Source organism: Vanellus vanellus (genome assembly GCF_965231255.1).
Source record: "Vanellus vanellus genome assembly, chromosome: 16".
In the NCBI taxonomy this organism is placed as follows: domain Eukaryota; kingdom Metazoa; phylum Chordata; class Aves; order Charadriiformes; family Charadriidae; genus Vanellus; species Vanellus vanellus.
This window is the reverse complement of record NC_138921.1, coordinates 373,960-394,205: the sequence shown is the minus strand read 5'-3', so window position 1 is coordinate 394,205 and position 20,246 is coordinate 373,960. Positions and strand designations below refer to the sequence as shown.

Sequence of the window (20,246 nt, the reverse complement as noted above, 5' to 3'; positions counted from 1 at the left end):
CCATCCCAATTAACAAAACCTCCACTACATGCAAGGCAATTGAGAAGACTGGTGGAGCTTGCTCCTACATTTAAGGAACACTGCCCCTCTGTCTAGGAAGGTGTACGGGTGGGGGAGACGCTCCTTACCTTCATTTATACTGGGATGTCCGGGCCCAGATCCTGAATGAAAGCAGTCAGTCTCACTGCATGCTGTTACAAGGACCTGGAATTCAGGTAATAAGCAAAAAGTCTTCCCTCTCTCCTGCGGTATGTAGAACTTGGGAGTTCTCCAGGACTATAAACCATTAGCGCTCAAGATTTTCTGTGCAACAGATGTTTAATCTGGAAATTTTTTTTTGCAAAACATCTATTACACATTCAGCTGTCAAAAGAACCCCAACAGTCCATTTCATTTGAGGTTCCTGATGGTGGGCAGCTCTTGGTCACACTGAGTTTCTTCAAACCGCCAGGCTGTAGAGGATTTCAGTTTTCTGAGCACCGAGTTCATGGACATCTTGTCCTAGCAGACCTGAGAAACTGGCTAGCCAGCGAACTCAAACTGGGTCACCTTGGCCACAAGTGGTCTGCTAGGAGCTGTAGTGCAGCTTCCAACTGGGAGGACGAAAGAAAGGTCCTTGCTGCTGACCCAGAGCCAGATGGGACTCATTGATGCAAGGCTCCAAATTCCAGCACTCTAATAAAATTACCTGGAAGAGCAAGTTGATCAAAGCAACGCAAACCTGAGGGAGTGACAACAGAACAGAGGGTCACTTTATTTTCAGCTGGTTGAGGAGTTCTTCTGCCGTTGCAACTATGTCTCAAAGAAACAGCAGCAAAAGTGTGCAATAAGGTGAATGCTAGAAAAGAATGTGAACTCCAGCTTTCTGCCGCTGATGATGACAACCCACTGCGAGCAGCCTAGGAGGCCATCCTCTTCTAAAAGGATCCTCAGCCTCTAACTGTTAGCATGGTGACAACTCCACCTGCTTATGGAGACCTCATATTTGGGAACTTCACTGCACTGGAAAGTGCCAGTCCTGTACCCCCAACCCCCTTAAACCACCAAGATTTCATCCCCTCCGCTCACCCTCACACAGGGACTGTGTTTTGATCTCCTCTGTGTAGCTTAAATTCCTGAATTGGTTTTCTCTAGCCCAAGTTCAGTATCTTCAAAGTCTAAGTCCTGACCTCCTCTTCCATAACTCAAGGCTTATGTTTAAGTTGCTGCCAGGTTCTTACTTGAGACAATCTGCTAATCAGGGTGTTCTGGGCTTCCAAGTTTAGGTTATGAATATACCCCAGATGCAAAAGGGTATTCACACTTTTGCCTCACTAAAAAACACACAGCAACCTTCCCATCGTATTAGGCACAGTCCCTATTTCTTTTAAAAATAAATATTTATAAAGAAAAGGAAGAGATTCAGAGAACTACAACGTTAAAAATTTTCCTGCCAACAGCACAAATGTCTTTTTCATGTAAAGTCACAAGAACAAGTTGTACACCAAGACAACATAAGTACTGTCTAAAAACCCTCTCTCCTCATCAGCTGCCATAGTCCTCCACTGCAGGAATCCACATCTCCCATCGCAGCAACCAGCTCCTCTGCACTTCTCTAGGACTTGTACTGGGGCTGCTCAATCTCCTTTCGTGATCAAGTCCTCAATATATGCATCCAGTTCATCATCTGTATTAATATCAATGTCCTGAAACCAAAGGCACAAGAAATACCAGTGAAAAGTGAATCTGGAAGAACAGTGCAAGAACAAACGAGAGAGAGGAGCAGCACAGCATCCTCTGCAACATCTGTCCTGGTCAGCCTTTACACCCCGACTTCCAGCACTCTCCAGCTGTTGACATCTGCTGTGAAAGCACCACCAGCTTTCCTTGTCAGAGTCTGATGGACAACGCCTGGAAACCAGTGAGCGCTTGATGCTCAAACAATGCACTCAAGCAATAGATTTACTGTGCTGATCAGGGTCAAGTGAGGGTTTGAGGTTTTTTTATAGCTTAAACAGACATTTTCCTATTAGGGAGCAACTGCTTTCATCTGCTTTCAGCAGCTTTTCCATTGAGTCATCTTAATTTTATTTAAAGTAGTTTTTTTATTTAAAGTTTATTTATTTAAAGCTTTTATTTAAATATTTATTTGCTATTTTAATTTAATGTTTAATAGTATAATCAATAAATAGATTTCAACATAATTTTTTTATATTAAGTATTATTTTGTTTAAAGGTTTCCGTTTCTATATGCCAGGTTCAGAATCTAGTACCACCTTTCTGCCCAAGAATGGGGCAGAAATTCCCTGCAGAACACCGCCCAGGGAAATTCTCCTGCAGACCCATGTTTCATAGCGGGGAACAAATAGAAGCTGTGCACTATGCACATGCCATGAAAAATCCACGTGTGAAAATTAATGCTCATCGGGACCCCCAAAGCCTGAATCCCAAAAGGTGGGCAGCAACAGCAGCGGTGCTCTCAGCTGCTCCTGATGGTCTAAGCCCAAGCGGCACGCAACTGAGAAGGAGCTGAAGCCCAGTTAAATGCTGGACTAAAACGTCTCAGGTGCCTGGAAGGGCCTGGGTTGGGGGAAAGTTGCTACTCGTAGGGCAGCTCTGGTTTTGCAGCCCCTCCTCACTCACCTCCTGCACTTTCTGCAGAAGGGCCACGATGTTAGTCCTCAGCTTCTGCAGTTTCTCCTCTGTTTCCTTCAGCTTTCTCTCCGAGTTGCGGAGGTTTTCTTCACAGGCTTTGGCCCGGGCATCAGCACGTGTCTGATATGAATTGCACAGGTTCTGCAGACCTACCTCATACTGTTTGAAATATTCTTTCTGTAGAAGACAAAACATAACAGATGACACGTTAAGAAGAAGCACTGAGTGTCAAGAAAACCCCAGCACTCACAGCTTCTAGAAAAGTCCAGCTACTGGCACCCCGTGACTGAACACCACCAGCCTAACACCTGCCCGTGGTCACTACCACGCTCACATTCCCATTTCTGATTTGCCTACTGCAGGCAGCACAACAATCACACGGGTTTTCACATTCCTCAAAGACCAGGACTGCAACAAAAGCTGCCTGGACTCAGATCAAGGATGCAGCATGTTTTAAAAAGCCTAAAACCACAGTTATGCTGTGGAAAGATCTGACAGCCTCTGTGAGCGAGTTTCCTTATTACTGCGAGGTAAGAACATCTACACTCGCAGGAAACTCCAGACAAGACCAACGTGTCCTGTGGAAGCAGCAGGACCGGTAACTCAAGCAGACGCCTGAATTAACAGAGAGAGAAGAGGGAGAGGCTGCCAATATATACATTGAGAGTGAAGGAGTAGGGCGCTTTGAAGACTACTAAATAAGTCGTGGCTTTTGTCATTTGGTGATCTAGGTGGCTTTTGTCACCTACAGATGCCTCCCAAAAAGGTCTTCCTTTATGGTATGTCACAGAAGAGAGAAGTCAGAGAAGCCAGTACCATTTCTTCGCATTTCAGCCTGCCTCGGGACCTTCCAATACCAGCACACAGATACTGGTGCAAGCTCAACCCCGTCTGTTCCTTGCTCAAATAAACGGAGCCCACACCAAAAGCCTTAAGATGTACGGCTGACTCACGGGCGGTGAGAGGTGAGCGGTCAGCCTGCTCGCCTGGAGAAGTGCGAGAGGGTTGGCTTCCACAATCTCTCCCATTTTTAAGATTGCATCTGCCTAAGTTAGATTTATAAGGCTGGGGGCAAAACGAACAGCTATGCTTACATCCTGGTTTTACAAATCTATATCGTGGGCTCTCTTTTGTAAAAGCTTAACAGCGATGGACAAAAAGTTAGGATAGTAGCAGCCAATGGCTTTCCCACACAGATGTATGGTAATTAAAAAAAATCCTCAGACAACAACTGTCAAAAGACCTAAGGCATATTCCATAGGCTCTCACTCTTTCCCAGCTACGTTAGTCTGCTAAGGATCCAAATAACCTTTTGAAGAGTGTGATCTTGCATCAACAGGATGCACACTTGCCATAAGAATGGAATGTGTGGGGAAAACCCCCAAACTTACTTTTCTAGAAATACTGAACTCACCAAGGGAAACGCCAACAACCCTTCCGAGCTCATGGAACTCAGCTCCTTCTTGGAGATAGGAAAATTTGGAGGTAAGAAGTACCGTAAACAATTTCTACGCAGGAAAGAAAAACACAAAGTCAGAATTCGGAGTTTAAAAGACTAAAGCAGTCAGACTGCAGCAGCTCACAAGAACTGCAGTGAACTCACCGAAGGATCTGGACTAGTAAGTCTACTGTTTCGTGGCTGCTGCTGGGACCAGTGGTGTCTGGCTCGATTCTGACACAGTCTGAGGTGGAAGGTTCGGCCCCAACATCCTCCTCTTCCTGCTGCGTATCTGGAGCCTGGTACTCGGGAGAGGGAGGCTTCATCAACCTCACATCCTCACTGCCCTTCTCTACCCTGAAATAAAAAAATATTAAGGGAAAGTCAGACATCTCTTTCTATACTGGCCGTACCTGAAACACTGTTAACAACTTCATCAGAACCTGCACCCAGCTGTCACTCTGAGACCTCTAGACTACACAACAGCTGCCTGGCACAGGAGCATCATATCAAAGCGATGGGCAGACTGTATGGAGTCTGTCATGCTCATTCCTTGTGAAGCAACTGGACAGTCCTGAGCACACACATGCTCCCTGACACGACAGCAACATATCTGTTGTCAGCATCTATGGGAGTAAAATGGGGTCTTCCTCCTGAAAGCAAAACAAACCTCTAAAATCCAGGAGCTAGAGATAGTTACCAGCGATCCCTCGGTGTGGTGTCTGTAGGAACATAATCAAACTTCACCTTCCAGCGTACTGCATGCTTGCCCATTTCCACAGCTGTGACACGGCCTGTGAACCACTCCTTGTTCACACGCACTTCCACATGCAGCCCTTTATCTGCAAGGAGGATGGCAGGAAAGATGTTTGCAAACATTCAGATGCTGGAGCGCACATTGTGCCTGAGCTCTAGAGAAGACAGCCACCCTTAGTCAGGAGCAAACCTAAACCTGTGACAATCCCTTCACATGATACGTAAACCATAAAACCACTACTGTCACACAGTTCAACTCCTACTTGGAAACACTTAAGATGCAAGGAAATTATATGGCATTTTCAGACAGAAGGTTTCTCCCATACCCTGGGCTGTTTGATATGGGCTTTCCAGGCTCATGCTGGCCACTAGGACAATTTGCCACGTGTTCCTAGTGGGTCACTTTCCACACAGCTCCTTGGGAACAACCTGAAGACATGCCCTGCTTTGGCAAGTGCAATATCATCCTGGCTATCATCTTTCCTGGGAGTCTCTTGGCCCTTCTCTCACAGCAGTGCAGCAGGTCTAGATACAGTCCTCAGCATTTCTCAGCTAACGTAGCTCCACGATCCATTCGGTTAGGAAGGGTGAACACGACATCAGTCTACACCACGCAGCCAAGCACCGCACTCATTAACGTGACGCAGCCCTCAGATTACAGATCTTCACATGCCACAACTGCCTCTTGTCTAATCAAAGGGTTCCTGACCAAAATGTTTCACGTGAGTTAGAGTAACCCTGGGCTTCGGGACCCAGATTTACACCAATTCTTATTTTAAAAGGCTCATGAATGAAATCACGTGTTTAACCAGTGAGTCTCATTCTGCAACAGTTCTTTTCTACCGTGTTAGATACCGGAGGCAGTTCAAGGGTTCATTTCTCACCTTTCTGAGCTTTCTTCAGTTCTGCCAGCTCTTCTTCCCCAGCACTGTCTGTGAGCTGTGAGCAGAGAGAGCTCAGATTAGCCGATTACCTCCCAGCAAGATTAGAAACCCTTGACAGATACCTTCTCCTGGGGAAACCAGTGCACTCTACCTCTACCACCACCTCACTGGAATCCTTCCTCTCTTCTTTCACTGCCAGAAATTTGCCCCGTTTTGTCTTCTCCTTCTTGTACTCCCCCTCCTCCTCGGACCCATCCTCTGTGGTGTTCAAGGTCCTCTTCCGAGTGGTGGAGGCCTGTAGGAAGCAAACAAGCTCTAGCTATAATTCCAGCATGCTACCAACCAAACCCTTCCTTCAGCTAAGTTAAAAAAAAAAAAGCTCGTCATCCAGTAATTAATGTAATAGTTAATTAGTTTTCCCAGAAGGTTTTAGCAGGTGCTACACGATCATGCAAACACTCACCCTGCTACTCCACTTTTTTTTTTTTTTCCTTGGGGAAACAGCCTGGTCTAACAGGAAAGAGATGAAACAAGTCTTCAAGAGGGGTGTAGAATGGCAGCCTAACCCAAAAGTAAAGTAAACGTTATCTCGTCCTGCGCAGAGACTACAGTGCAACCCCCCAGCGACAGAGCAAGAACAGGCTACGCAGAATAGTAGGTAAGAAGCTGACAGTTTTTATCCCATCGAGTCTCACCTGTGGGCATTTGACAGTGGCAGATTTTTTTAGTGCTGGCGTTTTGGCAGCTTTTGGACTGGATGTCTCACGTGAGCTTTTGGGGTTCTGCTGGACCGAAGAGGATTGTTTCGTCGTCGTACTTGGTTTGGCAAGAGTTTTTGAAGCACTGTTAGACTTTCCAGCTGTCACAGTGTGCTGGTGTGTCCTGGAAGTGCTGGCCTCCTCCTTGGAGAGGATGCTTGCCAGTTTGGGAGTGCTGATATTTGGCCAAGCTGAAGAGCTCTTTTTCAGCTGACTGGCGGACTTGGGAGGAGGCGTAGGTGGTGGTGGTCTGCTGGGAGCGTTCTTGATTACATCAGGTAAAGGAGGAGATCGCGGGCGCTGAGGTCGGGTCTGTGACTGGGTGTTCTGAAACAAATGAGGGTACAGAGGGAGAAAGGACAGAAGAGTTGGGCACTGCTTTTCAGAGCAGCTAAGGATAGCACAGAAGAGTACAAAGCCTACAGTGGTGTCCCATTTACCTCCCCTGCAGGCCGTGTGGTCGCTTCCAGAGGCAGTTTCTTTAAGTCAGCTTGAGATCGAATTGGAGTGGTTTTCTATCGAAAAAATAAATATATAAATAAATCAGAAAGGCCATCTTTTAAAGCTGTCAGTGCCCACCTGAACCCAGCCCAGCAACCAGTTTTCCAGTTTGAAATGCACAATTATAAGAAGGTGTGTTCTGTGTCCTTCAAGAGACACCCCTCCGTCTGAACACCAGCAGTCACTCCCATATTCCTAGCGGAAAATGAAATGCAAGCTGAGATGCTTGTTTTCTGCTACTACAACACCTGCTAACCCGTGAAGGAGCACAGGCAGCATTAGAGGCTGACACAGACATGACTTGGTATCAGCCATTTGCACTAGGAGGTCCCTCAAACCTGCTGTGCTTAGCTGGAGACCTCCAGATTCACCTGCAGAGCTTCCAGCTTTTCCTGCTGCTGGCGGATTTTCTCTGACAGCTGTTTCTGCTTTTCCTCCTGTGATTTCAAGTCTTTTTTCAGAGTTCCCAGTGGTACTTTCTGCTTCTGCTCTGCAGCTTCACACCTAGCACAAAGGCAACGCAAGACAACCTCAGCAATGACAGCAGAACCCGCACTGTCTCACACACACAGTGCTGTCCCCCATATCCCATCCCAAATGCCGCAGTTAAAACCACTTTCCTTTCCGCAGTAGCCACAATCTCAAAACCAGTGATTTTCTTCTTGGGAAACACATATACGATTTAAGGATCTGTCCTGGTTTCAGCAGGGATAAAGTTAATTTTCTTTTTAGCAGCTGCTGTGTTTTGAGTTTGGCATGAGAATGATGCTGACAACGCATCTTGTTTTAGTTGTTGTCAGGTGATGTTTTTACATTAGTCAAAGACTTTTTCAGCTTCCCACAGAAGCTGAGAGGGAACACAGACAGAACAAGCTGGTCCAACAGAATATTCCATACCACAGACGTCGTGCTCAGTACATGAATGGGGGTTGGCCGGGGGGCAGCGATCTGTGATCACCGGTCAGGGTGGGCTGGGGCAATCAATCCTTGGGTAGAGAGAGCAACTTGTCTTGTATTATTTTATTTTGTACACTCCTTTACCATTATTATTATTATTGTTATTTTTCTTTTTCTGTTCCTGTTCCATTAATCTGTCTTTATCTCAACCCATGAGGTTTCTTCCTTTCCTTTCCTCTCCATTTCTCCCTCTTCTCCCTGCCCTACTGGGGTGAGGAGAGTGAGCGAGCAGCTGCATGGTCCTGGTTGCAGGCTGTGGTTAAACCACGACGGGATCAAAAGCATAGCTAAAAACCCAAGCCATTTACACTGGGAATTACAAATTCAGAGCCCAGTAGCTGAACAAAGCTTAGGAACAGCTGCGACTGGTTTTCTATACGGTTTCTGTATTCTGGGCTTCTACAGCAATTTATGTCTTCATATCAATTCCTCTTTTTACAGACGTCCTTTTCATTGAGAAAGGAAAGCTTATTACCATAACCCATGATTAAGACATTGTTTACATGAGCCTTCCAACAGAAGATGCACTTCGCCTGGCCGCCCAAGGCCACAAAGTTTTCCTTTGCAATATCCCTCAATTATTTGCTTTTCCCATCCTGTTCAGCTTGTGGTCTATAAAACAGCGGCAAGTATCCTAGTCCCTCAAGCCCCCTCAGATGCAGAATCCTGGAAGAGCCCTTGAGAGAGGAGAAAAACGCAGGTAGGAAATACATGAAAGTGGACTGGCATCACCTTCAAACTTCTGGCTGCGCAGCTGGCCACCAGGAGCATTGCCAGTGGAAGAAGGGGGGACTGAGAGGTTCCCAGGCTCATCTCCTGCCACAGAACCAAGTCATGGACAGACACACCAGGCTCAACCCCTTCAGGGCAAAGTCACACAGGATGATGTGAGATAGGAAAGCAGCAGTACTAAGAAAACTCTTGCACTATGCAAGAATCCCAGCTGACTTCCACAGTGCCTTGCAGCCAAGCTGTTAAAAACTTCCCGCAAGTTTGAGTCTTATAGATAAAGGGAGGACCCCGCTCTCGTTGTGGATCACACAGAGCTCCGAGAGGCTGATGAGACATGATTTTATCAAGATTTCGGATCCTGAACCTGCCAACTGATGGGATATCCCCTAGCGTCTGAGATACATACTGTGATCAGCTCTGTCAGTGGAAAGGAGCACAAGCAGCAGTTTCTCCATCAGCCTCTTCTCAGCTCAAGCACTGCAGAGGAGTTTTTCACAGAGCGATTACTTCCTCGGTTAAGAAATTCTGTCATCACTGCAAAATGACTGCTTGACACCAAAGCTGCAATTGAACAAGTGGCACCATACGCAAGTTTCCCAGCTGACAAATGCCATCGCATGGATTAAGGCTCAAAACATTAGGCTGTATCTTACAGCACAAGAAAGTAAGAAAAGTGCCTGTTAGTTCTGCCGACAGGAAAATATTAATGCTACTCATGACATTCAAACCCATCGATTGCATCACTAGAGGCAGCGAGTCAGAAAAAAGGAATTATCTTTGATGTCAGAATAGTCTGCAACTTCAGCACCAAGACTTTGGTGATGCTCAAGGAGCTCTGAGCCAGAAACTCATCTTCAGGTGCTGTTTCAGCCACGAGTCCAAACGCCATTTAGGACCCAACTGGACTTTAGGCAGGAAAAGGGAGGACGGTGAGCCTGACACTCAAGTGACACACAGACATGCTGCCTTCTCTGTGACAAAGTGAGTGATGGTGCCACTTAGTGTTGACCCCAACACAGACCGTGGCATCGGAAGGGGTGACTGCTTTACACGACAGAGATGGAGAAGGACATTCAGCTCCCATGATCCGGGACAATGTGCCACCAGCAGAAACCGAGGTGTAGGTGGACAAAACAGAAGGGTGGGGAACAGCTCAGTGCCAACAGCAGACACAGTGCAGGCAGACAATGCCGAGGCAGCCAAAACCACCACGTGGTCTTCTGATGCCAGGAGAGAGTTGATATCATCAACACTGACAGTGCTTCATCTTCAACTTGGCTGGATGAGTTTCTGCACAAACCCTCATGGCATGCAAGCTTGATGCTCCCCACCCATGGTAGCAACAGCGATGCTTCCCAAATCCTCAGTCCTCCCTCAGACAGTACAAATACCTGGAATGGAACAGCTGGGGCACATGATCAAGACACAGAGGTGAAGGTGTGCAAACCCATGGCACAAAGGACACAGCACAGAACATCAGGCAGTAGAGCACTTGGAAGGAGAGTTCAGAAGTGCAGTGACTGCAAGGGAGCCCTGCTTTCTGCTGGCACCAACCAAGCCAGAGGACTGGTAGTGCAACTCCTGTAGAAAACTTTCTGCCTTGCGTAAAAGGACGCAACTGCACTCACTGTTGGAAAGTGTATGTAAGCCTACTCAGTCCAAAAATATTCTACAGTTATTTATCCTCCCAGAGTAAGACTCCTGAGATCTCTTTCGAAGAAGCTGAAATGACCATAAGTTTGGATCACCTCTCCAAAGCGCTTCACCTGCTCTTTCCCACCTCCCTGTAAGGGAGATGTGGGACGACACCATGCGTGCACGCACTGCGGAGGCACTCTAACTTGCTCCAACCAGCGTCCCAACATGTCCTCACATGAAATGCAGCCAAACCCCTCCAAATTTTCAAGGTATTGCAAATACAAAATTTTAATTCTTTCATTAGTAAATCAAGTTCCTGTTAGATTACATGATAAGAAAGCTCATCTGCACATACACAGAAGAGCACAAAGACAACGGCAGGTGGGGGAACCTGAGTAACACCATTCCCTGCCTACTCCCAGGCCATCCCAGGGGCCACCAGCCCATCCAAGGCCCATTTCCACAAGCCCAGAGGCCCAAAGACAGCTCAGGGAATGCAAATTAGGTGTGCAGAGGAACAGATATCCTGTCTGGGCTCCTGCCAGGGCTGTCCCAGGGAAGCCTCAGCTCCAGTGTCTAGTCAATGGGAGCGGCTCTCCAAAGCATCTTTTGGACAGATGGGAGGAACCAAAAGCAGGCAAAAGAAGGGACTGAGATGATTTGGGGAGGAACAAACGGGGAAAACAGAGAAATAGAAGGCTAAAAAGGGCCAGTTGTACATAAATGGCTGGCTGGTCAGTACACTTGTCTTTGTACTAAACTCCATTTCTAACTATTTTCCTGGGCGAGGGGCTCTATTCTGCGTGCGCATTTGTGTATGGGGGTCTAAATACCAGCAGCTGGAGTGGGACCACCTTTTGCAGGGGCCTGTGTGCCACCAGCTGCAGTGATTGCAGGTGTGCACACGAACATGTGGTTAATAGCAAACATCGGGCCAGACAAGCCAGTGAGGAGGTGGCCTGGGAGCAAGGGAAGGGGGTGTCTAAGGGTGAGTCCGCAGGAGCTGACTCCTGGAGGGACCGGAGAGCACTGCCGGCCTGCTGGAGATGGGTATGGGGGTGTAGGCAGAGCTGTGGGTGCCTCTAGGCAGGAGGCACCTGGGAAGAGCAAGGATCCAGATCCGCTGTGGGATGGAGAGCAAGCCCAAGGTGAGACGCTGGGAGGTCTGTAACGTGCACGTGTTATCTGTGTCCACGTGAGGAGGTCTGTACCCCTCAACCCCTGGGGCTGCAGGCCTCGGGGCTCATCCAGTGCAAGTAACCAGAGGGACAGGATCCAGGGGGCAGATAGACTTGAGTATTTCCACTAGTGGTCCTTCACCCCGATCAGCCAAAACGATGAGGATGCTGGTGCTGTTTGCGTGAGTGCTGTGCGTGTCCGCCTGTGTTGATCTGCGTGGCCGGACATGCATACACGCATGGTCTATCTGTGTTTGCGTGTGTCTACCAGCAACACATTCCCAGCCTTGCTACTGCTTCCAGCTGGGGGGCTGGAGGTGTGGCAGCCTCTTCTGGGGCTTGCAGATCTGGCCTTGCCCCAACAGTTTAGTCAGAGGATGTCCTCAGCACAACCACACTCTTCGTAGCTCCGCACCAGGGTACAAACACATGGAGCAACGGGGAAGTCGGCATCGGCATTCTTCCAGTGACAGGCGCCAAAAGGAAGAAGCCAGAAACTCAATACTTTCCAAATACCAACATCAACACTTCTTTGTAGCCTTTTCAGCCACAGATGTTAAAATTTCTATTCCAATTAAAAGTTACCACCTGGATTCTTTCCCTTTGTCCTTAAGCACTAAGCCAAGGCACCTGAATTACAGCTGAGCAGCTTCCCTCCTTATACAACTAAGACAAGAATCAGCTTCTCTCTCCATAGAGAAGCAGCCTTGAGCAATCATTTTCCTCATTCAATTCTACCTAAATTTTACAACTGTGAAACACACCGCTGGTAAATTAATTGATGTGTTGCTCCCTCAAGTGTGCAAAATGACATTCTTGGGCTCACTGCAACTCAGAGGTGTTGCTGCAGTTTGCGTGTCTGAGGGGTTAGAGCTATAGTAGCAATAAAGACAACGGCTAAGACCCCACTGAACACTTATCACTCCCAGCCTGCGCTTATGACTATTCTTCAGTTGCTGTCTATGCCACCTACATTAAAATTAACATACATCAACTAAGGCTACAATCGTATTTCCAGTGGGAGTGCAGAAACCACAAAGGAACTTAATTTGACCAAATCACTGGTTGAGGTTAGAGGGGCCTCTGCAGGTCATCTGGTCCAATCCCCTGCTCAGGCAGGACCACTCAGAACTGGTTGCCTAGGACCATGTCCTATAATATCTCCAAGGATGGAGATTCCACAACCTCCCTGGGCATCCTGTGCCAGGGCTCAGTCACCCTCACAGGGAAAAAGTGTTTCCTGATGTTCAGAAGGAATGTCCCGTGTTCTGGTTTATGCCCATTGCCTCTGGTCCTGCCATTGGGCACCACTGAGAAGAGCCAGGCTCTGTCTGCTTTGCAGCCTGCCTTCAGGTATTTCTATACATTGGTGAGATCCCCTTGAGCCTTCTCTGCTCCAAGCTACACTGCACGTCCTGGTGCCTGGCGTTGTTCCTCCTCAGGGGCTGGATTTTGTGCTTCCTCTGGTTAAACCTCATGAGGTTCCTGTTGGCCCATTTCTCCAGCCTGTCCCTCTGCATGGATGCACAACCCTCTGGTGTATCAGCCACCCCTCCCAGCTTGGTATCATCTACAAACTTGCTGAGGGTGCACTCTGCAATTTGTACATTGCACAAATGCCCACCAACATGTCGGCTCCAAACACACACATCATCACTACTTTTTCACAGACTGAGCACAGCTTAAAGGTATAGAATTACTGCCTATCCCTCCACTTGTTCTCAAAGACCAGATGAATAAGAAAAAAAGATATGTGCAGATAAGGCATGCTGCAGAAAAGTCTTTATATTAACTGATTCTTACCTGTCTTGTTCAGGATCAGGGTTCATAGAGCACACCCAGCTATCGGGGTAATTCTTCTCCACTGAGCTCAGCTGGAATGGGAGAGTCCGCCATTTCAGACATACATCTGTTAGACAAACAATTTGCAAGTCAGAGATACACAGCCTGAGCAACAAAATAATTTTCCTCCACAGCACTCCTCAAGCCCATTTAACGCCCAAGGACCACATCAATTTCCAAAGTATATCCAACGACAGTAAGATTGCTGGCCAAAAAAAGCGAGGCAGCCAAAGGATATACTGAGTCAATTCTCACTTCATGCTCACAAAACGCTTGGAGGGAGACCTCAAATCTCGTACAAGGCATTCATAACAAGAATCTGACGAAGTCTGGCATCAACTGATACCAGAGGACTCCCACACTAACTGCTGCAATGACAGCACGTACAAAGCAAACTGAAGAGCCGGTCCCGAAATCACTGCTCGTCTCAGACGTCAGGCTGCCTCTTACTGATACCAACACAAAACAAGTCAGAGATTTATCCACTAAAAAAAAAAATAAAAATAATCTAATAAATTTTAGATGAAGCAGGAATACAGATTTGACTTCCAGGGCATTGCTGGCCCACCAGGAAACCAACAGCTTAAAAAAAAATAATAATCAAGTTTTGCCAAGAAAATGCAAACATTCTTAAATCAGGCTCTGGAAGGATGTCAACAGCAGAGTACAAGAAGAATGACAGGAAAGCCCCTCCTCTTTGGGAGGCACTTGGAAAGGACTGAGAAAACCATCAAGGCAGGAGAGCCTAACAAAATACTTCCACAAGACTGGCCTCACATTCCTCGCTACAACCTCATCCCCAGGTCCTGTGGGGAAAATGAGATTGTGAGAGTTTGCTGTCCCTCTACTAAGAGACAAAGTGGTTGTGTTGAGATCTCCCTTACCCCAGTAAGGGCTTAGCCAGAGCTGTTGAGAGGTGCACAGGAGATAACTTGCATTAAATTTGAAAATGGAAATGGTTCCCTTCTGTGCTCACGCCTAGTACCTATTAGCAGGCCACTGCATCAGAATAAAAATTACTTGGCCGCTCTCCATTGCCTACAGGGCAATGTGTTGGGATGGGTGGCTTTGGCCAGTTCCACTTCCAGTGACATTTCTCAGCCCATTCTCAACACTGCTACTGGCCGCACCTGCCCTGTTCTGTAAGGGCACCTGAAGAACATCATGGTTGGTAAACTGTGCAGGAAAGGAACCTTATGCCAAGATGTCTAAGTGTCCCATCAAGTGCAGACAAAGGCAACTCACAGAAGGAGACAAGCCCTAGAAGGGGACAATGATAGCGAAGGTCATCTCAAATCTTCTACCCATGTAGCTGCTCCAACTGCAGCCAGGAGTCCCTCCCCCCTTCCCCAGGGAGGACGGGCATCCTAGTCGCAGCCTGGCCACACGCACCGCACTGAATCGTGGTAGGGATCTCCATGGCTCTCCGGCGTTTGTAGCGCAGTTCACTAGATGGAGGCTGGTTCCAGTTCGCCGACAAATAACCAAATTCATCCCAGAACTTGATGATACCTCTCTGGGCTGGAAAATAAACGAGTCCCGACTCAGTATGGAGCCATTACAACAAAAATCACTCTTGCCTGCCCTCCCCTTAGCTGTCTTCCAGCCAACAAAGTTACCCCTTCCAGCCCCTGGTAATTGTGAAGCTTCGTTACCTATAGCAACATCCTTCCAATACTGAGCCAAATGCTCTCCCATGGCCTTCAGCAGGTGTCGATACTCTTTGGCATCAGCAAAGTCTTGTTTATTGTGGGTTGGCTCCAGAACCAAATAGGGCACATCCACCACACCTACCACTCCACCACATGCCCTGGAAGAGGCAAGTCACAAGCATCATTAAACCACCAGGTCGCTGTTCAGACAAACAATATTGAAACCAGCAGATTATGCACACACCCCCATTCTTGGGAGTTGTACTGATTTTAATTTATCAGCTTTCTAAATCAGACTCGAGCTGGCACGCAAAAAGTAAGGTGGGCTCAAATGTTTGTATTTGCTTACAAGACCTATTCGCCCTGTCCCTAGAATCACAGAATGGTCAGGGTTGGAAGGGCCCTCTGGAGCTCCCCCAGTCCCACCCCCACCAGAGCAGGGGCACCTACAGCAGGTTGCACAGGACAGCATCCAGGCAGGTTTGGAATGGCTCCAGAGTGGAAGACTCCCCCACCTTTCTGGGCAGCTGTGCCAGTGCTCTGCCGCCAGCACAGGAGAGAAGTTCCTTCTCATGTTGAGATGGAACTTCCTATGCTCAAGTTTGTGCCTGTTCCCTCTTGTCCTATCAAGGGGCACCACTGAAAAAAAGACTGTTCCCATCCCCCCAGCACCCTCCCTTTAAGGATTTGTAAGCATTAATAAGATCCCCCTCAATCTTCTTTTCTCTAGACTAAAAAGCCTCAAGTCCCTCAGTCTTTCCTCACAAGAGAGATGTTCTAATCCCCTCATCATCTTTGTAGCCCTTTGCTGGACCCTCTCCAGCAGATCCCTGTCTTTCCTGAACTGAGGAGCCCAGAACTGGACACAGTGCTTCAGATGTGGCCTCACCAGGGCAGAGCAGAGGGGGAGGATGACCTCCCCTCCCCCTGCTGGCCACACACTTCTTGATGCTCCCCCAGGATGCCATTGGCCTTCTTGGCCACAAGGGCACATTGCTGCCTCATGGGCATCCTGTTGTCCAGAAGGACTCCCAGGTCCATTCCCACAGAGCTGCTCTCAAGGAGTTCAGCCCCCAACCTGTACTGATGCATGGGGTTATTCCTCCCCAGATACAGTACCCTACACTTGCCCTTGTTGAATTTCATAAGGTTTCTCTCTGCCCAACTCTCCAGTCTGTCCAGGTCATGCTGTAAGGCGGCACAGCCTTCTGGCGTGTCAGCCACTCCTCCCAGTTTTGCGTCATCAGCAAACTTGCCAATGGTACACTCCATCCCTTCATCCAGGTCATTGATGAATACACTGAACAGGACTGGACCCAGTACTGACCCCTGAGGGACACCACTCGTTACTGACCTCCAACCAGACTCTGCACCATTAACCACAACCCTCTGAGCTCTCTCTGTCAGCCAGTTCTCAATCCACCCCACTGTCCATTCATCTAACCCACACGTCCTAAGCTTGCCTATGGGGATGATGTGGGAGACAGTGTCGAAAGCCTTGCCGAAGTCAAGGTAGACAACATCCACTGCCCTCCCCTCATCCGCCCATCCAGTCACCCCATCATAAAAGGCTTTCAGATTAGTCAGACATGACTTCCCCTTAGTGAATGCTACCGGTATTCATCAACCCCAATGCCAGCACTGAGCACAAAAGCCTCATACTGGCATGACCAAAATCTGTGCAAAGACCTCTCTAATGAGAAACCAGGGAAATATCGGGCAATATTAAATCTAACTTATTTGTCAGAATCCAAACGAAAGGCTGACAAAACGAGTAAGTCTCATGCTCATTAAGAATGATTAATGCAGAACAAGGTTATTGCACAGCCTAAGTTATACGTAGGAACAAGACGGGCTTAAGCAAAAAGATTGCTGAAAAATATCCAGGAACTCACATGCCACCCTCCAGCTGCGGGCCCACCTTCTCATACATCTTTATCAGCCGACTGCAGTTATAAATGAACATGCCATCCAATTCGCGCTGCTCAATATTCACACCAAAGATAAAATTCAGTTCTTTGGGTTCCTTCAGTGCCCTGTGAATGAAACAGAGCCTCAGAGATGTTGAAAATAAAACTAATTACCTGCTGTCATTAGACAGTGAGTATGGAAACCCCACACCTTTGAGCATTATGGGTTTACTAACACCTGTTCTGTAGTCTGCTATTTCTAAAAGCCAAGAAGCACTTTTTGAATGTGCATTACAACTAAAGATGAACAAAATACAGAAACTTTGCAATACAGGCAACAATTTAGGCTGGACAGTATCTGCTCAGATAATTTAATTATTTATTTGGATATGTTTTCTCCTTCAAGGGATTAATTTTCTTTTTCTAACTACTGGAAAAGGATGCACAGTCTTAAATTTCAAGTAACAATGTGTGCTCACCTACAAAATAGGAAGGGCATCTCATTTTTATCAGAGAGGACAGGAAGTCAAATTATCATCCAAACCATTGAAAATTAAGTGATGGGCCAAAAATCCAGGATTTTTTTTTAATAGGACTTTAGTATCTGTCCTATCCACTAGATTTATAACCTGACCTTATACAGACTTTGGAAAACAGAAAGCATTTCTTTCATTGATGCACCCAGCATCAGAGAAACAGCAGAAAACTCCTAGACCATTCTCTGTAACTCAAGAGTTTTCTGAGAAGCTATAGAAATTGTTTTGTACAGAAGGTTTCCTATTATACACATTTTTCACGAATTTCTTCTGTTTGCTGGATAAAGCAGAAAATTTTGGAAAAGCCTGACCCTCTGAATGGTCTCTGATCACCGGTGATGAATGCAGGGATGCAGGGAAAGTCCTAGACCTGCCCTGAGCACCCAGCAGCTCTCGCCCGGGAGCACGCATGGCTCAGTCTGTACAGAAATCCAGAAAAAAGGCCTCTTCCTCTGCTGTTGGTTTGCTGTCACACACATCTGCTTTCCTCACCATCACATATTTGAAACTTGACTAGAGATAACCTTTTGACATATCTACAATTGGGGTATTCTTCCAAAACAGCTGGTTTACATTTTAGGTTTAAATCTTAGATTTAAACAGAAAGAACTGCTGAAGAAAACTTGGAATCTGTCATTTTCTGACATTTCTGACTAGCTAGTCAATAAAGGGCGTAGGGAAGCTATTTTCAAACAAACTTGTATTGTCCGAGTTCTTTGTTTGTTGTTCAGCTTTTTAAAAGGAAAAAATATTTCGCCTATCGGCAGGAAGGCCAGAAGCCCATTCACAAAATTTCACTTTGTGCGCTAATGTCATCAAAACCAAGAATTAAGACAAGCTGTATATGGAAAAGTACATGGAAGCTGAAGAGAACAGCTTCTCCCAGGAGTTCTTCAGATCACAGCTCTAGCGCTTTTAAATTAAAGCTTTATTTATTTATTCATTGCATCTTAAGATGCATTAGAACTGTCTCTTGGCAACAAGTCTGGGATAGTTCTCACCTAAGCAGCCATGTAAACTAGCATGCAAAACAACCAGGTGGGAACGGAGACTTGGTATATACTTTCTCAGGCTCAGCATTTGTTTTAAGAGCATTTGTTTCTGGTTACAACTTCATTTGTGAAATGCATATGACAAATTTGAAAAAAAAAAAAAAAAAAAACCACCTGTATACAAAGAGTGAAGTGTTCCTGTGAGTACATTGATAGCGAAGTTAATTGCAACCAGAGCTAAGTTAGAACAATGTCTTGGGATTTCACAGCACTGACTATAACTGACCTCAACAAGTTTTAAGAAAACATCTCTACAACTCTAAAAGCCATTTCAATGCAATTGCTAACATTTGTTTGCCTCCCTGCAGAACAAAAAGCAAAAGAGTGAAAAAAGCTGATGTCAGAACCAGGTAAACATCTACAGAAAACAAGCCAAATCAAAGTTGTCTTTCAGCAAGTAAGAGGGGAACAGCTGAACAAACCAGAAGAGCAAACTTGGTCCCCTTGGTTTAACAGCCAGGGCATACGGGCTGCCCACAGATAGTTAAGCTTTGAGCTGAACTGCTCAAACTTGCTCCACCACGCAAGCAAAGTAGGAGAGACATCTGAGCACGTGCAGTGAACAGACTGGGAAAACCCGAGCTTTGAACTACCTTGCACTCACCGCTGCTTCGCGTCCTTGATCCTTTTCTTGACATCAGCCTCCCGGCGCATGGTTATTGCAGAGTTTTGGACTTGCCGTAGCGTCACCTGCAAACAGGCATCACACAGTAAAACTGCTGCTGTGAAATTCACAAAGTTAACTCACTTCTGTGATTTCTTCCCCCTTCAAGAAGAAATCAGCAATGTTTTAAATGTAAAGAATTCATGATGGAGGGTGAAAATGAGCACGCCTTTACATTTAGGGCAGCACTTGCTGCTGGGTTGTTTAAGCAGCTGCACAGTTGCTTGCAAGAAAGTGTGTAAATGTAACTAAAAGTCTAAGGTAACTGAAACTGGAGGGTAACAGAGGTACAGGGAAACAGCCAGGGTACTTGGATGCTGTTGTTTCCATCAGATGCCAATAGGAAGGGCAGTGATTTTAAGCTGGTGTCACCTGCTGACCCACCTGGGGTCCCCACAAGCCCTCCTCCCACCCAGCAGCAGGGTCTCAGCTGCAGTCCCGCTGGGAGGAAGCAAATAGCCCCTCTCTGAAAGCCCCCGCCAGACGCTTCGGGGCCAGCTGTGCAGGCAGGGACAGGGAAGGGCCAAAAAGCACCCAATTTTACTTCTGCTTATATCCCTTACGTTCTCCTGGCCTCTCCTGCAGAGTCTGACACCAAACAAAGCGCCTGGGGCTGGGGGTTGCCTTCCCACTCCGGATGTACTGGAGGCTGTGGGCAGGGGAATGTCAGCACGCTTCCCCTTGGGCTGGAGACCACATGTTGGTGTTGAAGCACGTGCAGTGGCGATGAGACCACAGAGCTGCCCGAACGCTGCCGGCAACTCACCACTGACTGAAGTCGCTGCCTGCTTAACCTACACACCGGGTGCTACCACCACGTGCTGACCAGCCAGCGTGGCTCCAGAGCCAGCGTTCCGAACCGTCCCTCAGTGCCTAAACCGCAACATGCTGCCAAAGCACAAGGCTCACCCTGGACTCCCGCGTGAGATCCCCTCCTAGGCGCAGCTCCAGGGCACGGGCTTTGCTCTCTGCCTCACGAGCCTTCTCCTCCGCTGAAACACACAGGGAAAAGGATGATATCAACCATTCAGCAGAGATAGCGTATCATAAGGCATTCACCCGAGGAGACCCATTTCCAGAGAGCCTTTGCTGGACTGACAGGTACAAGGGGGCA

The 20,246-nt window shown here is 47.2% G+C and overlaps 1 protein-coding gene across 1 annotated transcript in view; it reads right to left on the bottom strand.

Annotated features, from left to right (window-relative positions):
* Positions 1–1,074: 1,074 nt before the first annotated feature.
* The window catches only part of MORC2 (MORC family CW-type zinc finger 2), a gene marked incomplete at its 5' end in the record, with an annotated part of 56,382 nt that continues 37,210 nt past the window's right edge, over positions 1,075–20,246 (bottom strand). The window contains 16 exons of the mRNA XM_082491733.1: positions 1,075–1,685; positions 2,623–2,811; positions 4,049–4,142; positions 4,238–4,429; positions 4,773–4,914; positions 5,713–5,767; positions 5,864–6,007; positions 6,408–6,797; positions 6,911–6,985; positions 7,343–7,475; positions 13,280–13,385; positions 14,711–14,839; positions 14,974–15,128; positions 16,866–17,006; positions 19,073–19,158; positions 20,042–20,124. Of these exons, the coding sequence (XP_082347859.1) occupies positions 1,617–1,685; positions 2,623–2,811; positions 4,049–4,142; positions 4,238–4,429; positions 4,773–4,914; positions 5,713–5,767; positions 5,864–6,007; positions 6,408–6,797; positions 6,911–6,985; positions 7,343–7,475; positions 13,280–13,385; positions 14,711–14,839; positions 14,974–15,128; positions 16,866–17,006; positions 19,073–19,158; positions 20,042–20,124 (2,183 nt within the window). The 3' untranslated portion in view covers positions 1,075–1,616. The remainder of the gene's footprint in view (positions 1,686–2,622; positions 2,812–4,048; positions 4,143–4,237; positions 4,430–4,772; positions 4,915–5,712; positions 5,768–5,863; positions 6,008–6,407; positions 6,798–6,910; positions 6,986–7,342; positions 7,476–13,279; positions 13,386–14,710; positions 14,840–14,973; positions 15,129–16,865; positions 17,007–19,072; positions 19,159–20,041; positions 20,125–20,246) is intronic.